Below are 25341 nucleotides of genomic sequence, written 5' to 3' on the forward strand. Positions count from 1 at the left end.
ACACTAAGGCGTGCACTCTACACATAATATTCTGTGTTGTGCCTTTTAACAGTGGATATATCCGAGAATAATTACTTTAAGGACTTTAAGGACTTACTGTGCTTTATTTAACCCTTTCCTTGGGTTGATTATCACTTAGCTATACTTATTCTCTCGTTGCAATAAACATCCTTATACACGGATTATATGCATCGTGAAGAACTTTTATAAATATTGTATAGGTAAATTCCTAAGACAGCGATTGCTGGGTGCATTTAAAATTTGGATAAATATAGTGAGTTAATAAGCACCAAATAAGTAAACCGATCACATTTGTCAAACACATGATTAAGGCTGCCCGTTAGTTCTGAGGTGCTGGCAGAGTTTTGCCTTGCGGATGTCAGGCGGGGTCGTCATACCCGGGGCGGGCACTCCTAGGTCACGTGGACGACTACGCCCTCCCGGCGGAGGCGCCACGCGAGGGCTAGAGCTCTGGCTCGCGCAGTCGCAACCCGCGGAGGACACTGCGGGTGGGTCTCGCCGAGGCGGAGCGAGGACGTAACGGTGAGTTCTCTTCTCGCCATGCGTGGCTGGGCGGCCGGGCACGGGGCGGGGCTCGCGGGGCCAGCTGCTTCCGGCCCGCGGCGGCCCGGACTTCCGGCGGCGGCGGCTGGCGGTTGTGCTGTGCCTTGCCCTCTCTGCTCTTTATTGCTCCGAACGCGTTGGCCAGGGGTTCAGCATTGGTTAACCGTTAACCTCCAGGGCAGGCTTTTGCGCAGGCACCAGAGGCCCGCTGACATTGTTCACCTTGGGAATTGGGCCTCACCCCTGACCTGCGGCCCTAGTGATTTCAAACATTTTTCTGGGCATTTGTGCGCTCTAAAATAATAACTACATTAGGGTTTCTGCAGCCCTGTCCCTCCCAGATATTTGTCTCCTGGAGTCTGCCTATGGGATTGCATCTGAACCAGCAGACTATCCAAGGCGCTGCTCGTACTTCTTCTTTCTTTCTTTCTTACTTTTTTTAATATTTATTTTTTAGAAGTAGTTGGACACAATACTTTTATTTTTATGTTGTGCTGAGGATTGAACCTAGGGCCTCGCACGTCCTAGACGAGCGCTCCACTGCTGAGCCGCAGCCCCAGCCCTGCTGCTTGATCTTAATAACTACAGATCATCTTTACTGAAACGTTAAATACAGTTTGAAGTCACTCAAGACAAACTGGCAGAGCTGTAAAGAACTTAGAGGTAGGAACCAACTTAGTTTAAGCATTTCCTGAGGTTAGGCCCTGTTCTAATCATTTCAAGTGAATTCAAGCACTTAACCCTCACCATGCTCTATGTGGCAGCCCCTTTCTTATGCAGCACAGCAGAATGAAGCAATTCGCCCCAAATCACGCAAAGCCTGGATTTAAGTCGAGCTCAGCTGTGATCATGGAGCTCTAATGCCAGCCGATGGTGGCCGTTTCCAAAATGGAATAGCTACAGGACTTTATTAGGCTTGTATTCCATTTTAAACATTTGTGGCTACAGCTCTTACACATTAGCGTTTCTAAATTAAAAAGGAAAAAAATCAGAACCATCTTTTTTTCCTATACATGTATATACCACCAATATAAAGATAACCATTATATACATAACTGATGTAAATCTTTGCATTGCTAAAAGGATGGCTTACTTGCAGACTGCATGCTTTATAAGAAATGTAGATCTACCTAATTAGTACTTACTCATATCTTCGGTCATTAATCATCAATTTAGTGAGAGTCAGTGAGCCTACTATATGAAAAGAGGCCAAGCAGTAGGCACTCACTGGAGGATAGCTGTTTTTTTTTTTTTTAATCTATTGTTATTCTGTCATCCAAAGAGATACAAAACTACTTTCCAAGGCATTTCTCTTGCCTGAACCTAAAAGCAAGGGTGTCACCCTGGTGATAAGCATTTTGATAATGTATGGGCCAAGTCCCCAGACTTAGTAAAAGCACCTTTGTCCTTGCTCAAGAGGAATATCAAGTAAGTACCTTTAATTTCATGTCTCTTTTGTCTTATGGAAACTTAATGGAGTTAAAGTATTTTTCTTTAAATTTATCTTTTTTTTTTTTTTTTTTTTTTTTTTGGTGGTGGGGATTGAACCAGGGCCTTGTGCATGTGAGGCAAGCACTCTACCAAATGAGCTATATCCCCAGGCCCTTTTTTCTTTCAATTTAATCTGAATGTATTATCTATTTTGTAATAAAACCTAATAGTGACCGAGGATCCATTTAACTAGTTTGTAACTTTATATGGAGTTAGCACCTTTAGAAACTTAATTTTAGGGACAGACCAAAAAATGTTTTTTGAAGACAGTTGTGGAATAGAAGAGTTAAATTTTTCAGAAGGAAAATTTCACCTATCCCACAAACTGTCTAAATTGACTAATTTACTCTATGTGAAAGCACATTCTATGTGTAAGTGCATTCATTTAAGAATCTGCTGTCTTTTTATTCATTGCACAACATGGTGACTATAGTTAATAAAATACTGTATTGAAAAAAATCTAGGAATGGATGTAAAGTGTTTGCACCACAAAGTGATTATTATGTGAGGTAATGCATTTATTAACTATATGTAGTCATTCCACAGAAAATATATACTTCAGAACATCATATTGTACACAATAAATAAATACAATTTTGTCTGTCAATGTAAAACTAAAAAATGAGTTTTAAAAAGATCTTAAACTAAAATAGAGACAATGTGTAGGAATACATGAATAATTCATCAAAGTAACTGTAATTAAAGTGAACACATGGACTCACTATTGTTTGAATGGACCATGATATTCACAGTATTCAATTAAGAATAATATGGTATTAGTTATAAATAGTCATCAGATATAAAGACTACCACTTATGATACATAAAGGAAACTATTATTTGAAGGATGAGATAATACTTTCCTAAGCATAATGCAAGGCTGTAATGGTAATTCTCTGAAACCTTTATCATTTAGCCCCAGCCTTCTCTGTTCATTTCTTATTAGTCCCTTTAAAGTTCACCACAATTTTTATTGGTTGGAGGCAAACCTTGCAAAGACTGAAGAAACTGAAATTTAGGGAAGGACTTTATTTGGACAAGCTTAATTAACTTTTGGTGTTAGTTTACATCTCTTGTATTTTGGTATTATTAAATACTAGTATTTCTATACTTGTTTTTCCCCCACCATGGGGGGAGGGTGGGCTGGACACTTCATCTACTCTTCCTCTAGTGATAAGTTTTGACACAAGCTGTACAAAATTTAAATAATTCATTCATGATCTATGTGTAAGCACATTCTATGAGGGTATAAAGTACAACTTTTTCTTCTTTTTGCTTGGGTTTTAGGTCATTTGCAACATAGACATAAAGTAGGATACAATTTAAATATTGAAAAGTAATTTTTTTAACATTTTCTCTTTGATTTTTTTTCTTTTTGTAGTTGTAGATGGACAGCATGCCTTTATTTTATTTTATTTTATGTGGTGCTAAGGATTGAACCTCGCGCCTCACATGTGTCAGGCAAGTGCTCTGTCGTTGAGCTATAGCCCCAGTCCCCAAAAGTAATTTCAAATATAAGAACTGACTAGATATTTTGAAACATTTAAGAAATTTTGTTTGTCATCTCCCTTACTTTTCTTTACAAATTTGCCCTATAAGCATTTACTTATGAATAATATATTGTTTGGTTTTGCTTGCTTTTGCACTTGATAAAAATGGAAGTCTACCTAGAAATATTTAAGAATTTTTTTTCATTTGCAGTTGTTTTTGAAAAAATCTAAATTAATGTAGCAATACATTTTTACTGCTTTATAGCATTCTATTGAGTAAACATAAAAATTACTCCTTCTACTTCTGATGGGTTTTGAGTTCCTTGTCTCTGACTATTATAGTTGTTCTTGTGCCTGGTGTGCCTGTGCACATTTCTCTGGCATATACTTATAGTGGGGTTATTGGGTTAGGTATATGTTCAGCTTTACTGGGTAGTATCAAACTGAGCATTAATTTTTGTCATCACTAGTGGTTGCTCAATATTTTTGCTTATACTTGGTGTAATTTTTACCATTCTGGGGGATGGAAAATAATGTCCCATTTGTGTCTTTGCTTTGCATTTCCTTTGCATTTTCCTCCTGAGTTTGAGCATCTTTACAGGTGATTAGTGGCCATTCAGATTTCCTCATCTGTGAAATGTTTATGCTTTTGCCCATTTTTCTGTGGTTGTTTGGCATTTTCTTACTGGTCTATAAGAGTTTTTTATATATTCTAGATCCTTTTTTGGGGTTTTTTTTGTTTTGTTTTGTTTTTTTTTGGTACTGGGAAAACTCAAGGACACTCAATCCCTAAGCCACAGCCCCCAGTCCTTTTTTGTATTAAGAGACAGGGTCTCACTGAATGGCATGTGCCACTGTGCCCGGTTTATATTCTGCATCTTAATCCTTTATTGGTTGTATGTGTTGCAAATTCATATTGCTTTGCCTTTTTTTTCCCTAAGCCTCTTTTCCTCATTCATTTCATTTGTCTCTTTTTTCATTTTTCTTATGATAGCTGCCCCTCTGTGTGTTCTGTAACAAAATATAATAAAGGCTGCACGCCCAACTCTGAAGGTAAATACTACCACCTAGCAATTTGTATATTTTGGGTACCTGCCAAAATCAAGTAAAACCAGGTGACTGTTTAGAAAGATAATATTCTAGCCTCCTGATGGTCATAAGTAATATAGAAAATCATGCTTGTGGTACTCAATATCTTTTCTAAAGAACAATATTTTTTTATTGTGAGATAAATTCTTAGAATAATGTTTGTATTATTTTTCTATTCTTTTTTCAATAATTAGATTAATTATAGGTTTGTTTTATTTTTGCCATGTTGGGATTGATCCCAGGGTCTTATTCATGCTAAGCATATCCTCAACCACTGAGCTATATACCTCCAGACCAACTAGGTTACTTAAAACAGGCATTAACAGGGCAAACTCCAGAATACATATGTGATACTCCTGTAATTTCCTAAACTTAATTTGTGTAATACTTTCCTTTATACATTGAATTAAACTCATGCCTATTCCTCTCCATGCTGATATGCTTGCACTTTTTCTCCTCTTCTCCCTTTCCTCTTCCCCCTTCCCGTCACCTCTCTTCCCTCTCTTCTCCCTTCCTCAAATGCCCTCCCTCCCCTGCTCCTCTCTCCACCTCAGTTTGGAGCCCAGTTAATGATGATATCGGATATCTGTCTTCCACAGGGCTCAGAACTACCCTACCCCTCTCAAAACAATGGTCTATGCCCTTTTTCTAAACTTTACTCCTAACACACTCACATAGAGACTTTACTTGTAATAATTTCTGTTTTATAAACTTGCTTTTAAAGTGACTTATGCTCATTTCCTTCTAACATTGTAAAGTTTTTAATACATTGTATAGATTTAAATAACAGAGAAGCCATCATGAAAATCCTCTGCAAAAAGCCTGCAGCCCCTTGACACTTCCATAAACTTCTTGTTGGGAGAGGATTGGATCTATAGTTCAGAACCATTCTAAGCTAGGTCCAAGTGCCCCCTTTAAAAGAGTTGGATATATGTGTTTATAGGTCAAATGTTAACCTTGGACTTAAATAAAATTTAAATGGCCTGTTGATCAAGGAAAAAAGTACATTGTACCTACTTCTGTGAGTTATGACAAATTGCTGTATTTGAAGAGACTATTGATTATAAAGGACGAGCTTCTTAAAATTGCGGTATTTATTTAAAGTTGATTTGAGGTCCATAATTTTGATAAAAACATTAAATTATAGACAAGTATATTATGTTTTTAAAAAAGTTTTTTAGACGTTGATGGACCTTTATTGTATTCATATATTTATATGTGGTGCTGAGAATTGAACCCAGTGCCTCACACAAGCTTGGCAAGTGCTCTAGCACTGAGCCACAACCCCAGCTCCAAGTATATTATGTTTACTATGAGCATTTCATAGCAAACATCTTAGTGTTTAACAGCACCTGAGTCTCTACAGATAACAAGGGACATCATTTTATTTACTTCCTTTCCTTTTCCATATGTAATTTCTTATCTTGTAGTAGGCAGGGTTGGATTCCTCTCAAGTTGTCTAGGCCTTTCTGTAGTTTCCCATTTTGGTTAAATGAATCCATTAAATGATTACATTATTGGAGCTGGGACTGTGGCTTAGAAGTAGAGCGCTCACCTAGCATGTGTGAGGCACTGGATTCATCCCCACCACCACATAAAAATAAAATAAAGGTATAAAAAATCATATCAATCTTTAAAAAATGATTAAATTGTTAAAATGGAACCAAAAATGAAAGTATTAAATAAAAACCTAGACTTGTCACAACCTTTAGAATTGTAGTTACATTTTGTTTGAGAAGGTTTATATCTATCATGAACATCTAGTGAGGTTTTGTAAGATGACCAAAGAGTTATTTGGGGATTGGAAATGTACACATACATCATTTTTTTAAAAAAATATTTAGTTTTTAGTTGTAGTTGGACACAATATCTTTATATTTTATTTATTTTTATGTGGTGCTGAGGATCAAACTCAGGGCCTTGTACATGCTAGGTAAGTGTTCCACCACTGAGCCACAACCCCAGCCCACATATACCATTTTTAAGGCTGAATATGTCTCTAACTTTGAATTTTGAAAAATGGCTGCTAAATGTTATACAGGGTATAAAAAAATCATATCAATCTTTAAAAAAATGATTAAATTGTTAAAATGGAACTGAAACTGAATCATCATTTTGATTTAAGGATTGGATCAAACCAGAACCCTGAGTCTGTCCCTATGAATACTATTGAGAGATTTCTTGAACTTGGTTATTTTTTTTCCCTGACCTTTTAATTTCTATATTTGGCCAAAAGGACATTATAGAGTGAAATAGAAGATAAACTTTAGAAATATTGGGAAAAGGAGTTATAGTGTTTCTATTCTAAATGTAAGCTCTTACTTGAATACTAACCAGTATTTAATTTCTAGGCAAGTAGTGGTATAAGGATTAAGTGAATTTACAAAGAAAAAAGGGTAGACCCAGCTCTTAATGAAAACCAAAGTTTTGGGAGTAAATTTCCTAGGAAACCCATGTTTTCTTCATGTATCATTTATTGTTTAACACACAGAGGTAGCCAGCATTGAGCAGATTTTTACCTCCTTAACTGCCTTTCCCTGACCCCTGCATGTTATCACCTACTTGCAATTTGAAGAGAATACAGAAAAGATGAGAAAGCAGTGAAGGAATTTAATTTGATTAGCAATAAATTATACACACTTAGTAGTAGTCTGCCTCTATTTAGCTTCTTATCCACTTAACCTCTAAATGTTCAAATGTTAAAGTGCTTTAAGAATTTTCTTAGACCTTCTTCTCCCCATCTGTGCTCCCTAAGTGATTGCATTGAACTCTATAACTAGAAAACTACTAAGATTCTCTTTCTTTAGTCATCCTCAATTTTAGTCTCCTATGTTTGACTGCTGCCTAGATATCTCCACTCAGATGTCTCTTAGGCACCTCAAATTCAGTATGTACAAAAAACAGCAAGTGCTTGATTTTCCTTTGCTGTAAAATTACCATTCTTTCTCAGTCTTTCCCATCACAGTCAGAGTCACCGGCACTGGAGTTCACCTCACTGCATAAACCTAAAACTTGGAAACCATCTCTATTTATTTTTCTTTAGTGCCTTCACTCCATCAGCCCAACTTCTTTGTGCCTCAGTTTTCTCACTGTAAAATTAAATAATACCTTTTAAGTAATATGTTGGGGGTTGGTACAGTGCGGGCCTCGCATGCACAAGTCCCTGGGTTCAATCCCCAGCACCACCAAAAAAGTAATATGTTGGGGGATTGAAGAAGTAAATCAATGAAGTCTTAAAATAGAGTCTGGCATTTAGTGTAATTCATTATGCCATTGTTGTTGTTACTTTTTTCTCCCCCACAAAGGAAACACCCTAGTCTAAGCCACCATCTCTCCCATGGTCCACACTAAGGTAACTTTCTGATTTCCATGCTTTAGTTCTTTTTTAAAATTATTATTATTGTTTCTTTTTAAGTTACACATGACAGTAGAATCCATTTTGATATAATTATACAAGTATGGAATATATCTATTCTAATTAGGATTCCATTCTTGTGAGTGTACACGATGGTGGGATTCACTGTGGTGTATTCATATATGTACATAGGAAAGTTATAATATATTGATTCCACTCTCTTTCTTATTCCCCCTTCCTTCCTTCCATTCTCCTTTATCTACTGAATTTCTGTCCACCCCCATATCCCCATGCTTTTATTCTTGTTCTGCTATAATTCATTCTCCATAGAATCCAGGGCATTTTTTTAAAAAGATAGATCATGTCTAAAAATAGATCATGCTTTACATCCTTTAGTAGCTTCCCATTGCTCTTAGAATAAAGCCCCCACACAGCACTGCACAACCTGGCTTGTGTTTTTATGCCAATCTTGCTCATTATGTTCCAGAATCCTTTCTGTTCCTCAGATTAACCATGCCCTTTCTTTTCTTCAGGTTTTTGTATTTGCCATTCCTTCTGTTTGGAATTTTCTTCTACCAGCTCTTAGCATGTCAACTCATTTGCATTTGGTTTCAACCATTTATTATCTCGGTTATATTTCTTGCCTATTCTTAGCAAAATCACCTTCCTGTTACTTTCTTATATTACTCATTTTCTTCTTGGCTTTTATGATGTATAGTTGTTTATGCATTTACTTATTATCAGTCTCACCATCTATCAAAAATATTAATGTAGCTAGTTGTGTGATAATATAAAATTCTTGGAAAACTATAGTGAAAGGAAAAATAAACTACCTTTCTTCAGCTCCCAGATGCACACACACAAATACACAAAAAAATCATGCATGTGCAGGCATGTATAATAGGTGATAGCAAGAACCCATAAAGTTTATTTGAAAGTCATTACAGTTCAGAATAAAATTCATGAATTTTACTGTTTAGTAAGACTTTTAAACAGTAAAATTCATGAGTTAGATAATTTTGTTTAATAAAACAATTCCAACTAGTTTGGTCACTGATACTACTAAGTTCTATTAGTGACTATCTTGGGGCACTTTCTACTTAACTTGGAGGGCAGAAACTTTTATGTCTTATTTCCTGAAGTGCCAATCACATAGTGGATGTTCAGAAAATATTTGTCATGACTGATAAATATCTAACATTCTACTATTTATCATGAATGACTATCTCTAACAAGGAAGAACTATATAAGAGAAGTTGAAGAACTTCTGTTGCAAGTTTTTTGTTTTAAAAATCTTCTGTGATAAAGATTATTATTGATAGCCACTCGTTGAGAATTTTACCTGCTTTGTGTTTCCAAACTTACATTCCTCCTAAATAGACTGAAAAATTTGTCTGTCAGTGTTCCAAAGATAAAAGTAGGTTGTGATTAGATGCTATATGAAACTTTAATTTCTTTCATCTGTCATAAACTTTTAATTTCTGTCACATAATAAAGGAATTGAAGTAGGTCTGTTCCAAGAAAACGGTCCAGGTTCTGCAGGGTCTTATATCATAATGTGATAGGCAACCCCTTTTCTGTTGCCCGCATTGTGGAGTGAGCTGCTCTATGCCAGATCTATTCAGGTGCCTAACCACTGACGCTGATGTATCTTGATGTTTCCTTCTAACATGGAATTAATAATCTGTGAATATATTATTCTCAAAGTATTTAAAAGGGTTTTTGGATCACTTTCAAATAAATAGACTGAATATCTGTACTGAGGAAAAAAATACATGACACCTGCAAATTCCCTTCTGTAAGTTACTTGAGGAGAATCTCTTTGAATGCCCAAAATAAGGCCAAAGTAGTAATGACAATTTTTATATAAGGTAAGAAAATGAAAGAATTCCATTCATACCTATCTGTTCATTTTAGAGTAGTTATCTGGTTGTGCCTGTAAGAGGTGGCTATGTGCTGTAGACAAAAATAAGTGAGCCTTCATAGTCAAAGGGCTCAAGACTCTTCAGACTACCTTCAGCAGAAGGCTGGAGACAATGCAGATTGTAACCAGATGTTGTTTAGAATTGAAATTAATAGGGAGTGAAGAAGTCGTAAATCTTTAATCCATGCCTTAGTAGTTCTGAAATTTCCATCTTAAGCATTAAAATTAATCTTAATACAATTCTAGCCTTAGAATGGGGGAGCCCTCTCTAAGTTTGGCAGACACAAGGAGTCTCTAACTCAAGTAATGACTAACTATAATCAAGATTTTTTTTAAGTGTTTTCTTTCATATAGTTACAGGAAAATGCACCCATTAGTCAAGAAATCCAGACTCTTATTATAATATTTCTGTGAGTTGTAGTCAAATAGACCATTTGCAATTTTCTTTCTTTCCTCCTCCACCCCAACTAGCATGGATCCTGATGGGTCTGTACAAGATCCTGAAGATAAGGAATATTCTTCTGTCTGTGTTGGCAGAGAAGATGACATTAAAAAATCTGAAAGAATGACAGCTGTTGTCCATGACAGAGAAGTGGTCATTTTCTACCATAGAGGAGAATATCATGCTATGGATATTCGCTGTTATCGTAAGATTTTATTTTTATTTTTTCTATACAAATTGTGTTTATGAGTCATAAAACTATCAAATTTCAGGATTTTAAATGACTACATGTAATATTCAATTACTTTTCAGATTCAGGAGGACCTTTACATTTGGGAGAAATAGAGGTATGTAGAATTTATTCTCAACAAACTCAGATGTTTCCTATTTACATTCTTGCATTTCATTCTTTATTCAAAAATAATGTATATTTGGATTTAATTATATTTCAGGGCCTTTAATGTAATTGCAGATATTTTTGGTATTCATAACCCTACAATGTAAGGAAAACCATTTTGCAGATAATATAAGAACTATGCATGTCTTTGACCTAACAATTATACTCTGAGATATCTATCCTATGAATATAATTGCACATTGTTTGTCTCTTTATAGGAAAGGTTCATTTTAGCATTGTTTATTATAACAAAACATCGAGGTCAACCTAAACATTTTAACAATAGAAAGCTGATTAAATAAATTGTAGTACAGTCATGCTGTGGAATACCATATGACCATTAAATTAATGAGGCAGAACTACATGTGCTGGTATTGAGGAATGTTAACAGTGTATTTGTGAGTGATAAAACAAGTCCTAGAATAGTACTTCTAATGATATTTCATTTTTATATTAAAAAGAATATACTCTTTTTACTTTATACTTTGTATGTTTTTATAATGAGCATATATTTTATAAAATAATATTTCTTAAAAATTTTAAAGAAATTACACTTTGAAGTCTTAACTAAAGAATAATGGAGGAATTACCTTTGCTTCCTTGTATTCCAAACTAATCACTTTATTTCTTCTATCCCTGTCTCTCTACTTCTCTATCTATAACTGGCACAAAATACAAACCTGAACTTAGCATTTCACTGTCTCTACACTTGATGTCCACCTGGTGGCTGGCAATGTAGCCCAGTGGTAGAGAGAGAGCTTGCCTACCATGCATGAGGTCCTCAGTTCAATCCTCAGTACCATGAGGAAAAAAATACAAACAAAACAGAATTTAACTTGATATCCACCCTGGTTTATACCTGTCCTCATGTTAAAGGACATATGTATGTTTAAATTATGAAAATGTGTCTGCTGACGGTGCTATGAGGGGGAAAAAATCAGTATTTCTAAATTTTGTGTAGAGGAAAAATGTAAGCACCTACTTATCATAATGTCAGAATTTCCCCCAGTTCAGTTCATAATGAGAGCTTTAAGACCTTGCTATCCAAAGTGTGATCCACAGCCCAGATTCTTGGAGCATATTGGCATGGAGAATATTGCACCAATGCTGTAAGCTTTCTGAACTTAAACAGCACTGCATTTAAACAAGACCCAGATGATTCCCATTCTCCTTCAAGTTTGAGAAGAACCTCACTAAGACACAGTTACAAAGTTGGAATCACAAATTGCTTTTCAATTAACATTTGCACTCCTGCTTTTAATAACTCCTCCTGAATTCATATCTGGAACTTACAGTTCTTCCTGCAGCTACTGAAAGTTCCTTCAGAAGTGCTGGAAGCCTTTCCCCCACTTCTGTAGAGATGACATTGACAGATAACAATGCTGCAGTCTTGGTATAATTTGCCTGAGCAAGTCATCTTCTGATAGAGCTCTAACACACTGGGTTTCTAATCAACTGCAAAAAGGACTTAATGACTCTTCTCCAGTTAGGTTATGCTTTATGCTGAAAAATTTGTAAATGGAGGGGGAATAAAAGCTGACCTGTTCTTTAACTTAGCTTTTCTGCATATATTCTGTACTAAGTCCGAGGTTATCATGAACATTTGAAATGTCCAGACTATTAAATCAGTTATTTCTTTCCCCAGGATTTTGATGGACGACCATGTATAGTTTGCCCCTGGCATAAATACAAAATTACTTTGGCAACAGGAGAAGGATTATACCAGTCTAAAAACCCTAAAGATCCATCAGCAAAACCCAAGTGGTGCTCCAAAGGAATAAAGCAAAGGATTCATAGAGTGACAGTGGATAATGGGAATATTTATGTGACTCTTTCTAAGGAACCCTTTAAGTGTGACTCTGATTTTTATGCCACTGGAGACTTCAAAGTAATTCGGAGTTCTTCCTGATAAAAATATATGACAATGAAAAGTGTTGTGTATGTGTGGAAATATTTTTATAATAACTTTGCTTCCATACCAAAGATGATTTTTTTCAACACAGGTACAATTATTACTTATCTTTAAAAATCACATATCTATGAGAGTTTAAAAGTTCATGTATTTTGTATGATTTAAGTATTACCAACAGAATACATCCAAAAAAATTTTTTTTTTTTGTATTGTGAATTGAACCTAGGGACACTGAGTCATATTTCCATCCCTTTTTTTATTTTTTGAGACAAGGTCACCATTAGTTGTTTAGGGCCTCACTACATTGCTAAGGCTTGCTTTGAACTTGTGATCCTGCCTCAACCTCCCTAGCCACTAGGATTACAGGCATTCACCACTGTGCTCAGATTAAATAAAAGTTTTTTTGTTTTGTTTTGTTTTTTATTTTAGAAAACTTTGTGCATGTGTGCACAACAGGTGGTTCACCCTGATTTAACTACATTATTTATGTCCAGTGCTATTCTATTAAGAATAACGCTCTGGATGCCAATCATGCCAATTATGCTTCAAGATGGAATAACAGAGCATAAGTATTAAAAATAACACTCTGGATGCCAATTATGCAAAACTCAGCAACACATTGTAGAATGTAATGGGTATCTTATGAATTCAGTACTGTTAAGAATGTCTCAATGAGTAGTAGAATAGTCTCAATGGTAGTCTCAATGGTAGTCTCATGGTAGTCTTCATGATTTAAGATCAAATTAAGAGTTCAAATATAATGCTTAACATTCTAAGGGGCCTACTTGGCCTCTTGGTTATTTGTAAAAATAGTGAATGTGGTATGTAAAAAAGACTTCTTACTATATATAGTAATATATGTATATATGTATGTATGTATATATATTATATAGCCTTTGCTATATATTATTATGTTTCCTGTTGAAATCTGGGTACCACGAAGTAATACATTTGTTATTGACTTCTCAGGTTATTAACAAGAGAGTTTGGGGCTTTTATGAATATTGTTTATATAATATATTGTTTATAACAGCAGCTACTCACCAGGTATAGAAAATGTACCATCTCTGAGGTGGGTTCATCCGAGCCTATTATATCAGGTGCAAATCCTTGAATGACCACTAAGGTCTTATCACAAGTTCACAATTTAAAATGTACAGAAGAGCCAGGCATGGTGGCACATGCCTGTAATCCCAGCTGCTTAGAAGACTGAGCCAGGAGGATGGCAAGTCTGAGGCTAGCCTGGACAATCTAGTGAGACCCTGTCTCAAAATATAAAAGATGGGGGAACTGAAGATATAGCTCAGTGGTAGAGTACCCATGGATTCAGTCCCCATTGGGGTAAGGGAAGAGTGCACAGAAGAAACCAAAATGTCTCCTGCAAGCAAACACTATCAGCCTTGTTTGCAGGGCCAGTTTCAAAAGGATTTGTTCTTAGGAGCCAATGGCAATAATGGTTTCTGGTTCTAAATTTATGTCAGAAAAAAAGGTAACATTGCCTGGTACAGTATGGCTGGCACCCATAGTCCCAGCTACTTGAGAGGCTGAGACAAAAGGATTCCTGGACGCAGGAGTCTGTGGCCAGCCTAGGCAACATTATGAGACCTAATCTCTTAAAAAAAGAAAAAACAAAAAAAGGTGTGTAGGGGGTCTTCATATACAGAAATCTTATCAGATTTGTAAATAATATTTTATGGCATTTGTAAATTGGAAGTCTTTCATAACTTTACAAGTAAGTTTATTAAAAAATTGGTAGGTAGACTCAAACTGTGAAGCTTTCAGATAGAAAATAAATATCCTTTTATTATCCCTGAAAAGGGAATTTTTTTCCTCTCAGACACCAAAAACAAATCTTTAATAAAAGTATTATATATATGCTGATATTATAAACCTTGGTATAAAGTATAACCCACCAAAAGGAGAATTTTTTGTTTATTAAAAATACTGATAATCATATGTTTATTATACATCAAGATTCATTTTATTTTCTCTACCATATAAATACTAGAGAATGACAGTTGCATAGTAGTATCCCCCATCCTCACCCTGGAGCTTTTTTTTTTTTTTAAGAGCAGAGCATTTGGTATATGTAAACTAGCTTCCTAGTTTTGTCAGATGAAATGTGCCATTTCATAGATAATTCAAGGTCTCTGCAGTGATGTTTGTGTTTAGATTTCTTCATTCATTTATTTCAGCTGATTGGTCAAACACCGAATGTAAAACCTGGATCTTATTACTCTGCTTATTAGCAGGAAGCTTGGGGAGATCTGAAATGTTGTCTGGCTTCTCCGACAATGACCTGTAAGGTTTTGCTTTGATTTCACCTTCAGGAAATGCAGGCTCCAAAATCACAGGCTCTGAAAAGGCTTTTCTAAAATTTTCACTCTCTGTGTTTTGCCTTATGGATTCTTCTTCTTGGAAAATGTGCTTTACCTTCTCCAGCACAGCATTAATGCAGACTGCCTATATAATTTTCAAAAATTTTGAAAAGTGAAGTCTCTTTTTAAACTACTAACAACCACAGATTAAAAAAGGCAATAAAATATTTAGCATAAATAATCTACATATTCTAATAAAACAGAACTTCCTTTCAGAAAGCACTTGGTATATGGTAAGTATTGGGAGATTGGTTCCCTGTTCTAAGTACATAACACCAAATTCTAAAGAGTATTTAAAACCTAGTATGCTTCAGTTAAAATGTGCTTTACATCTTTTTTCCCCTCAATTCATTAGCTGTTTCCCTTCTTTATTCTTCTGACTAAATATAATGAAACATTTTTTGAGAGATGGAATTTGTTCCCAAACATTTCAAAGTTGGCTTTTTGTTTTAATTTCTTCCTCCCAGACTTTGCTTGTACCTGTGTGTACAATGGGAAGGACATAAACATTTTGGTAAGAATTTAGTAAGCTTGCAAATCAGTGATTTCTAAGCAAACACATGACCCAATTTCCACCTAAAAAAAAAAATGGCATTCAGTGCTTCAAGGAGAAATGTCTCAAACAATTTTAAAAATTAGAGTCTCTAAGAAGGATATTCACTAAATTTCCCCTGTGAGTTTTCTAACAATGAAAATGATGATGATGATGATGTCAAGTAGTTAAGGCAAGCAAAGAGAATAGAAATTTCTATGAAACATGAACTTAAACTAGTTTATTATACAAAAGAAATGCTTCAAGATGGAATAACGGAGCATAAACACAAAAGGTTTTCTTGAAGAGGTAGTAGCAGTAGCAGAGAGAGAAACGTGTCACAGTAGATTGGGTAGAGAGAGGTGATGGGAGGGGAGGGGAGCAGAATACAACAGACACTAGTATGGCTGTATAACCAATGTCATACTGCAATCTGTACACGTGGAAAAATAAGAATTCATACCCCATTTGAATCAAATGTATGATATGTCAAGATCATTGTAATGTTTTGAGCAACTAATTAAAAAAAAGGTAGTAGCAAAAAAGGCTGAGAGACTCAGGCTTTGAAGAAGTTCAGCTGGATCCTGCCCACTTGCCTGCCTGCCTCTTATAGAACACAGGAGCACAGCTTTTCCACACTTCTCCAGTTAGCGTGTGGCCAATGAAATAAAATGATATGTCTGCTGGGAAAGAGGTCAGGAAGGGTATTTGGAAGTTTTTCCTCCTACCTAAAGAGAAAGATCTTTGTCTTTTGCCTCTATCTTCCCCTTCCAGCTTTAGACACTGATATTGAGGTGATGCCTGAGCATGAGGTAACAAACCTAAGGACTAAAAACAGTTTTTAGAGAAAAAGGTAGAAAGACTTAGATGTCTTAATCTGTTCATATTGCTATCACAAAAATATTATAAACTGAGTATCTTATAAACAATAGGATTATTTATCAGTTCTGGAGATTAGAAAGCCCAAGGTCAAGGTGATGGCAGGCAGATTCTGTCTGGTGAGGGCCTGCTTTGTTCATAGATGGTGTCTTTTAACTGTGTATATATGGTAGAAGAGAAAAAGACAACTCTCAGGGACTTTTTATAATATAAGGGCACTAATCCCATTCATGATGCCTAATAATTTCACAAAGATCCCACCTACTAATATCAAACCTTGGGGGTTAACATACAGATTTGCAGAGGACACATTCAGACCAGAGCACCTGGTTTCTTGATGGCATTGTAGATCCCACTATACAAAATTAGGAACTGCCTAACTAACTACGGACTTCTAATTAAGATGATTAAATGTCAGTAACATATTTTTATATTTTTTGGTACTTGCATTTTGAATGTGCCCAAACCCAGAGCTAGAAACTTTCAAATCTATCACTTCTAACAACACATAATCTCATCCACATAACCCAATATGATCATTTACTATGCTGTATTGTGAAAAAAAAAATTGTAAAGTTCTCTCTTATTTGATATTCCCTCTTTCATCATCTACAAAATTATATCTATGCCCATTTTAAGGAACTTTACTCCAGTCTCAGAAAACGAGTTTTGATTGAGGTCAGTATGCCTTTCTTTGTTTTAACCTGTACCCTACCAATTTCTCTGTCGGTTGTTCCTTTTCTCTTCAACCTGTCACTCTTTTTTTTCCTAGTACCGGGATTGCACTCAGGGGCACTAGACCACTCAGCCACCTCTCCAGCCCTATTTTGTATTTTATTTAGAGATGGGTTCTCACTGGGTTGCTTAGTGCCTTGAAGTTGCTGAGGCCTGTTTTGAACTCATGATCCTCCTGCTTCAGCCTCCTGAGCTGCTGGGATTTTATGTGCAACCTGTCACTCTTGACTGGCTCTTCCCCTACAATACTCATGAATAATCTTCCATCCTAAAATTGGAATTCCCTGCAGCCCTGTCTCTCTCTTGACTTCTATATAACTTTCTCCTCTAAGTCAAACCAGTTGATGTTCTTGGTTTCCATTTTATCATCTCCTATTCACTCTAAAACCTGTTTATTTCTGTCTTTCTTATCCCAGAATGTCACTGAACTAGTTCTCAAAATGATTAAGCTTAGCATCTTAAATACTAGACCTGATATACTTTTCAAATCTTTCTTTTACTTGATCTTTTCTGCTTGTATTTGATAACAATTCACACCTTCCTGAGTCTCTTTATTTCCTTGACACCATTTTTTCCTGATTCTCTTCCTGCTTTTCTGAGTGTTGCTTTTTTGTCTCCTTCATAGATAAATTCCTTCTTAGTTCACCTTAAATGTTGCTATTTTCCACATTTCTATTGACTGCATTCTTTGCACTTGGCATGGTTCCACTCATGTGGTATTAATCTCCAATACATGTGTTATTTATTTTTAAAACCATAATTCCAACCTTGGCCTCTTTCAGGCCTTGGATGCTTATCTGATCAATTAACAGTTCACTAAGAGGTTTTTATTATTTGCTTGTAAAATTTATAGTGTTACAAACTGGGATGGTTTCAAACAGGCTTTGAGAATCTGAAGTTTAATTTTGGTTTTAGTTTAGTTGTTATTTTCCTATACTCATCCATCCTACTATATTTGTAGAGTACTTACATCTTAATTCAATTGATGCCAATTTTATACAAGATTCATATTTAAGATATTGAGAACTTCTCAAAAACATAAAACATTTGCAAAATATTTGATACATTCAAGATTTTTTTAAAACATGAAATAACATGTTTAAAAGTAAGTTGTAGTTTTTCAAGAATGTCTTGGGGTTTTTTTTTTTTTTTTTCTTTTTGGTGCTGGGAATTGAACCTCATGCCTGCTAGGTAAGTGCTTTACCACTGAGCTATCCTTGCCAGCCTTTAAACACTTTTTTTTTTTTAAGGGTCTCACAAAGTTGCCCAGGTTGGCCTTGGATTTGCAATCTTCCTACATTAGCCTCCCTAGTAGCTGGGATTACTGTCATGTACCACTAGGGTGCAGCTGGGTGTGCAGGTTTAGATATTCTTAGCCTTTTGCATTTCCCTAAGTATTTTAGAATCAACTTATACACACACAACTGCTTGGATTTTAATTGGGACAGGTATAAATTTATAGATTGTGGGGGAAAGATTAATATCATTTGTTTTGATATAAAAATATGTAAGAATTCCAGCAAAACATAAATTGATTATGAGAAATTAAAGATCAAAATAAATAGATACATATGTTCCTGTATTAGGAGAAGGACTTATTCGGTTATCAAGACATCATATAAGGCTCTGTAATATAGTGCTAAATTGGTGCAAAAATAGACAAACAGGCCAACTATAAAAAGACCTACATAAAAAGACACTTGATTTATAATTTTTAAAAAAGGGGTGGGGGTTCTTCTAGGACAATAGAAAAAAGACTTTTGTTTTCTGAGAAATTGAGGTAAATCAGTTGGATACTCATGGGGAAAAATATTTGGCCCTTTTCTCAAACCAATTTCACATGGATTTTAAATCTAAAAGTGGAAGGCAAAATAATATATTTTCTAGACTACAATAGGAGAATATTTTTGTGGCCTTGGGTATAAGTTGAGATTCTCTAATTAGGATACAAAGTCTTAGCAAAAAGGAAAACATTAATAAATTGAACTATATTAAAATGAAGAAAATGAGTGGTAAGAGAGTGAAAAAGCAAGTCACAGGATAAAAACAGAAATTTGCCCATATATAATCTCAAGAGGACTTTCTCCTATAATATATTTTTAAAGTACAAATCAATAATTTAAAAAATTTGATCTCTCAACAGAAAAAGAGACTTTAACAGAAATGCACAAAGGAGGATATCTAAATATCCATTTAATGAATGCAAATCATTGAAATGAAAATTAAAATCACAATGAACATAATACTACATACCCACAGAAATGGCTGAAATGGAAAATATTGACAATACCAAGTGTCTGTGGTAATCTAAAGTAATTACGATTTTTATAATGTGCTAGGATTAGTGTAAATTGCTACAAACTATTTTGGAAAACTGTTTTGTAATACCTACTAGAGATAAACACATGCATACTCAATGACCTAAAAATTTCACCAAAAGATATGTACAATAATATTTAAGGTAATCTTATTCATAATAGTCCAAAGTGGAAATACTCCAAATGCTCATCAGCAGTTGAAGTGGTAAAATAATGATGATAGAGGGAATACTACATGGCAATGTCAATGAACAAACTATTGCTACAGACAACAAATGAGTCTCACAATGATGCTGAGCAAAAGAAGACAAACACAAAAGATTATAAGCTATATTATTTCATTTACCTACAGTTTAAAAGCTGAACTATCATGGTAGTGGCTGCCTTTATAGAAAAGGGTAATGAAGGGGCTGGAGTTATGGCTCAGTGGTAATGTGCTTGCCTAGCATGTGTGAGGCACTGGGTTCCATCCTCAGCACCACATAAAAATAAATAAAATAAAGGTATTGTATTCATCTACAAGTAAAAAGAAAAATTTTAAAAAGGGTAATGATTTTAAGTGTAAAAGAAAGAGATTTCTAGAATGATGGTAATGTTTTGCTTCTTTACCTGATTACTGCATAGATTAATAGATTTTGTGATAATTCATCAAGCTGTGCACTTTTCTCTGTTAGAAGTATTTTTAAAGTAAAATATAAATGGCTATTGATTAACAGAAAATAAAGCCCTTATAATGGATAAAATCTTCAATATTTTTGTCATGTACAGCACTTGTCATCAAAATATTATATGCTAATATTTGTATTCTCCAAATTCATAGACTCAAAAATGATGAATGCTGAACGCAGCTATCATAGGATATAATAAATGGAACAAATGTAGCTAAATGAAAGCAAAAACTAAAATGTCTTGACCAAAAGCCTTCCAACAGTAATAAACTTTCTGACAATAATTTTAGTTATTAAAGAAAATTGATTTTTGTTGGATCATTTGGCTCCTCAGAAAGTATCAAACATGAAATTATTTTTTGTGTTACAAGAGAATGGTACCTTAGTTTGTGAATAGTATCATAAAAGATAACATCATATAGCACACAATTGTATAGTATTATCTTTAACATTGCTTAAAATAAGTTATATTTATTTCTAGATTCCAATAGAACTTACCAAATAAATTAGTGCTGCATATGAAGCATATATTATGCTAGTTAAAGCAGTCTTTGCTGGAAAGGAAACGATATCACACAAAGAACCCTTTCTGACCTGCAAAAATAGAAAAGATATTCTTATTAAAACAAAAATTTCCAATGTTTCAGTGTTCTATTTTACTATGTTATTACAAAATGAGAATTTAAATTTTTATTTTTAAAAAAGTCATCTACATTGCAACTATCTGGACTTATTTCCACATTTTGAAAATATATAGTTTTTTTTAACTTTTAACAAGAAAATACTTTCTACTAATCAAGACCTATGACAAATCTATAATCTTGCATTTTTTGAAATTCTTTAAACCTTTTATGATTATAAACTGTGCTCACTAGGAGGTGCTGCTGTGCATATTTGAAAAAAACAGTCTTTTCTTTGTTCAAATTTATATAATCAGTCCTTACTAAATTATTCACAACCTCAGTGAAGCAAACAGCAATCAAAATACTAAGCATTTCCCGGAGATTAATGATCTGCTTGGATATGTTAATCATGAGACTGCTAAAGGCCAGCACTGACTTTAGATGGTCATTAAGCTTCAGGAAACCCTCTGTTATATCCAGCTTGCTATTTCGAAGGTTATGCCAGCCAGTAATGAATTTGCCTCTCAGTTTTTTCTAGTTTCTGGTACTAGATGTCCCTACTTTAAACATATCAGTATAACATATTCAGTTTATGGGAACTATATTATCTTACAGGCCACCTCTGTGTTCTTGAGCAGGCTATGAAATGAAAACATTAGGAAAACATTCCCTTCCCGCTCAGCAGTGAGGTGGCAGTTAGCCATGTTCCTCCGAAGCAAGAGCCAAGCCACTCAGTGGTTTCGATGAACTCCCAAAAGGTACAGACTGTGGCTAATAAAATCATGTAAATTCACAGTAGAAAATGCACACAAACTCGAAAGAACAGTGTGTACCATGTTTGTTAAAAAGTTATTTATAGCATTGAAAGTGAAGTAAGCCAATCCCAAAAAGCCAAAGATGGAATGTTCTCTGTGATTAGTGGATGCTGATGCAAAATGGGGGAAGGGAGGGGCATGGGAAAAATGGAGGAACTCTGATTGGGCAAAGGGGAAGGAGGGGAAGGGAAAGGGTATGGGGGCAGGAAAGATGGTGGAATGAGATGGACATTATTACTCTAGGTACATGTAAGACTGCACCTATGATGTGACACTTTTGTGTACAACCATAGAAATGAAAAGTTTTGCTGCAATGGTGTACAATGAATCAAAATGCATTCTGCTGTCAAATATACCCGATTAAAATAATTAATAAAAAACACGAAAGCAAGTAGGTCTTTAAAAAAATGAACTATGTGCTTCATAAATGTTCTCTTTAATTCTTGAAACAATCCTACAAAGTTGTTGTTGTTATTATTATTATTATTCCACAAAAAGAAAAAAGAGAAATAGGTAATATAGTTGGCAAGTAGTAAAGTTAGATTTAAGCCAGGAATCCCATTCCAGGGTCTGAACCCTTCATCTGATCATTAAGTTGTGTTGCCAACACAGTTGTATTGCCTTGGAATTTACTGCTTATGAAGAATGGAAAGGGACTGTATTGTAATAGCTAATATTTATCTCATGGGTTTGCTGTTAAATAAGAAAATGCTTATAAAGTGCTTAGCAGGATACCTATGTATGAGTAGCAATAAGGAGCTTGGTAGACATGATTAATATTATTAGTACCTTAAGAGATGGGAAAGAGTTAAGTTCAAAATCATAAGCCTAAGAAATTATTCAATTCCAAACAAAAATAAGTCAAATTAATCTGTACGATGTCAAGAAAATGGGTATTCCCATCAAGAGTGAGATTAGTGACTGGAAGGCAGTATGAGATTTTGGTGGGAGGTTGTTATGGGTGACTTGAACTGTAGATTGTGTTTAGTTTATGAAAATGCATTGAGCTGTATGCATAGTGATTTGCATTTATTCTCCATATTTCAATTTAAAAGTTCAAGAATCATGTCTAGTATTTTTATGATAAAATAAACAACTTTGCATAGAAAAAATCTGGACAGAAGTGTAACAAAATTTTGATAGCTTTTATGATTTAGTCATATAGCTTTGTAGTCTTAACATTTACAGAACACTCATACACCAGGTTCTATCCTACAGCTTTACTTGCACTGCCTCATTTTATCAACAAATCTATGAAAGGGTAACACAGGTTCAGAGATTAAATTCTTTGTTTTCTGTTTTTTTTTTTTTTAGTTAAATTGAAAGAGCATATGGTATTTTTTTACAAATGAAACAATTAAAATATAAGTGAACTTTGCATCCTGTTATAGTGTTTATATAGTAAGTTTTTGCTTACTGCTACCATTATTAAATGAAGAATAAAATTGTTTATCACAGTCTTCTTGCCTCCCTCTTATGTGGTTTATGGAATGCTGAAACCAAGAATACCACCTGCCTATTAGCGGAGAGTGTTACAGAGAGCCTGTTTCCTTTCTTCTTCCTTTCTCTTCAGGCCATACTAACTCCTAGATATAGGGGTAGGTATGACTCCCTGTATAAGTCAACTTGGAAAATTTCCCAGAGTTCCTAGCTTCAGCAAAGTTTCCAGGAAATGAAGTAGGAGTTGCTTTTTCCTTCTTGCTGGAAGAACCAAAATGACAGAATGCCTCTGAATCTAACAGTAAGACTGTACAAGGAGACAAGCATACAAGTAGAGAGCAGACTTTTCAGGAGAAAGAAAAACAGACACACCCCTACAAAAGGCTTCTTCACAGTGTGAAGATTCATATGAATGCTGTCCATATTTGACAGTAGGCCATATGCAATTAAGTAAAAGTGGGTCTGCATGAGAAATTACTCTTTCTCTCTGTTTTGCTACATCTTTCTCAGATTCAGTCTTTATAAGTAATTAAAATTGATTAGTTTCAAAATAAATTATGAAAACAATATATGTTATGCTTCTGAACAATTTATCTGTATATTGCCTAAGGGTCATTTTTTTCCACTATTTTATTGCTTTTAACAAATACTTTCTATTTCTGCAACAAATCATTCTTGTAGAAAATGTATTTCCTCCAAAATTTATGTGTCTACTGGCAAGTAGCCATTTTTCAATTTTATGACTTGCAGTACATATTTTTCATATTATAAACCATCCTGTTTCATTTTGGCTTGCTTTTAGTAGGAATAGTATATGGTCAAAACTGAGATAAATAAACAGGAGAATTTTGGTAAATGGGAATCTTTATTTAAATTGTCTTGGCTTATTTAAATTTTTTTCCTCTTAACCGTGTTATATTAATTTCATTTTATTTGCATATGTGAGTTAAAAATATCTTAGTATCAATGTTATGTACATATGTCATTGTTGTGGTCCTCCTCCTCCTCCTCTTCTTTTCTTCTTCTTATTTGGGAACATTAACATATACAATAGGCATATATGTTAAAAAAATGTATATATTAAAATTTTTTCAACCTATAAACTTCTTCCATATAATTTTGACTGCCTCATTTCATAAAAAAAGTATCTGTGTTCGTTTTTGGTTTTTTACTAATAATGACATAAATTACAAGAAAGTTGAAAAAATAAAGAAAATAAAGATCCACATATACATGATCTAAAGGTTAGAGAATTACCAGGCCTGACTTAGATTGTGTCCAAAATCACCTTGATGAGCTATACAAGGAGAGGTTTAGAGAAACTCTAGCTTGATTATTTACCAACAAACATTGCAAGAACACTGACTGCTGTTAATAGATAAAGTATGGGGGCACGGATGTTTCCTATTAAGTTGCAAAAGCTTCATGATCATGTCTTTGTTTAGCGACCTCAGAACACCCAAGACCAGAGGCAAGATTCCTAGCAGTTCACAGTGAAGAAAGCTGTTTGACTTTGTTTAGCTCAGTATTAACACCCTGTAGAACCTTGTTTTTGAGCATGCTTTTAATCAGGTGGTCCTGTAAAGGTCAAATGTCCCAACTTCTTGGTACACTTGGAGAGGTCCTACTTTCTAGGAAATATCTTTTTTCCCAGGTCTGAATCATACTAGCCAAGTTAGACTCATGGCAGTCCCATTAAGGATGCACAGAAGTTCCTAATATTTGTATGATTTAGAAATATCCCAAACTGGAATCTACCTTGGAATGTCAGTAATGAGAAAGACTACTTTAGTTATTGTCAGCATCCTAATTAAAGTACTTATTTATCTTCATGTTCTTTAGGAAAGTGATCTATGAGACAGTACTAGTAGAACCATTTAAGAGGTTTATTTTTCTTTCATATATAAACTTCTAACCTCCTTCCTGAAAAGAGATCACCAGTTCACTGGGATGAAATGAACTGCCAGGCATTGTGAAGGCTGAGGGTTTGCTTCACATTTGCCCATATCATACCTTATACCACTCCACAATGCCTACACAAAATAAAAACAGTCATCTCAGATGGCTTTATAGAGATAACTCTGTCACAGGAAGAGCTCCTGGTCCTGTGGCCGGGCATTGGTCTGCCAGAATCAACAACTATGTCTGGGAGCTGACGTGTCTTGGCTAAAGTCAGCATTAAAGCTGATTATCTAGGTCACTGCAGGGAGAGCAGCTGCAGGCTTCACTCAGCCAGGCAGTTTTTAAAGCTGGGCAGATGCACCATTCTGTAAATATAGGTGCTGGGGAT

The 25341-nt window shown here is 34.9% G+C and overlaps 2 protein-coding genes across 5 annotated transcripts in view; one reads left to right on the plus strand and one right to left on the minus strand.

Moving 5' to 3' along the window:
- Positions 1-293: 293 nt before the first annotated feature.
- The window catches only part of Rfesd (Rieske Fe-S domain containing), a 55358-nt gene continuing 30310 nt past the window's right edge, over positions 294-25341 (plus strand). Inside the window, exons 1-5 of one of the 4 annotated variants that reach the window (XM_026385899.2) lie at positions 680-1227; positions 1847-1992; positions 10384-10559; positions 10667-10701; positions 12397-13418. In XM_026385899.2, coding sequence (XP_026241684.1) covers positions 10385-10559; positions 10667-10701; positions 12397-12660 — 474 coding nt within the window. In that variant the 5' untranslated portion in view covers positions 680-1227; positions 1847-1992; position 10384 and the 3' untranslated portion in view covers positions 12661-13418. Of the gene's footprint in view, positions 544-679; positions 1228-1846; positions 1993-4549; positions 4598-10383; positions 10560-10666; positions 10702-12396; positions 13419-25341 lie in introns of those variants that run through there. The other 3 variants (XM_026385898.2, XM_026385901.2, XM_077800560.1) reach the window with 3 other exon arrangements.
- The window catches only part of Spata9 (spermatogenesis associated 9), a 28523-nt gene continuing 16733 nt past the window's right edge, over positions 13552-25341 (minus strand). The window contains exons 4-5 of the mRNA XM_026385912.2: positions 20672-20767; positions 13552-15126 (exon numbers count right to left, since the gene is read on the minus strand). Coding sequence (XP_026241697.1) covers positions 14842-15126; positions 20672-20767 — 381 coding nt within the window. The 3' untranslated portion in view covers positions 13552-14841. The remainder of the gene's footprint in view (positions 15127-20671; positions 20768-25341) is intronic.

Source organism: Urocitellus parryii, chromosome 1 (assembly GCF_045843805.1).
Source record: "Urocitellus parryii isolate mUroPar1 chromosome 1, mUroPar1.hap1, whole genome shotgun sequence".
In the NCBI taxonomy this organism is placed as follows: domain Eukaryota; kingdom Metazoa; phylum Chordata; class Mammalia; order Rodentia; family Sciuridae; genus Urocitellus; species Urocitellus parryii.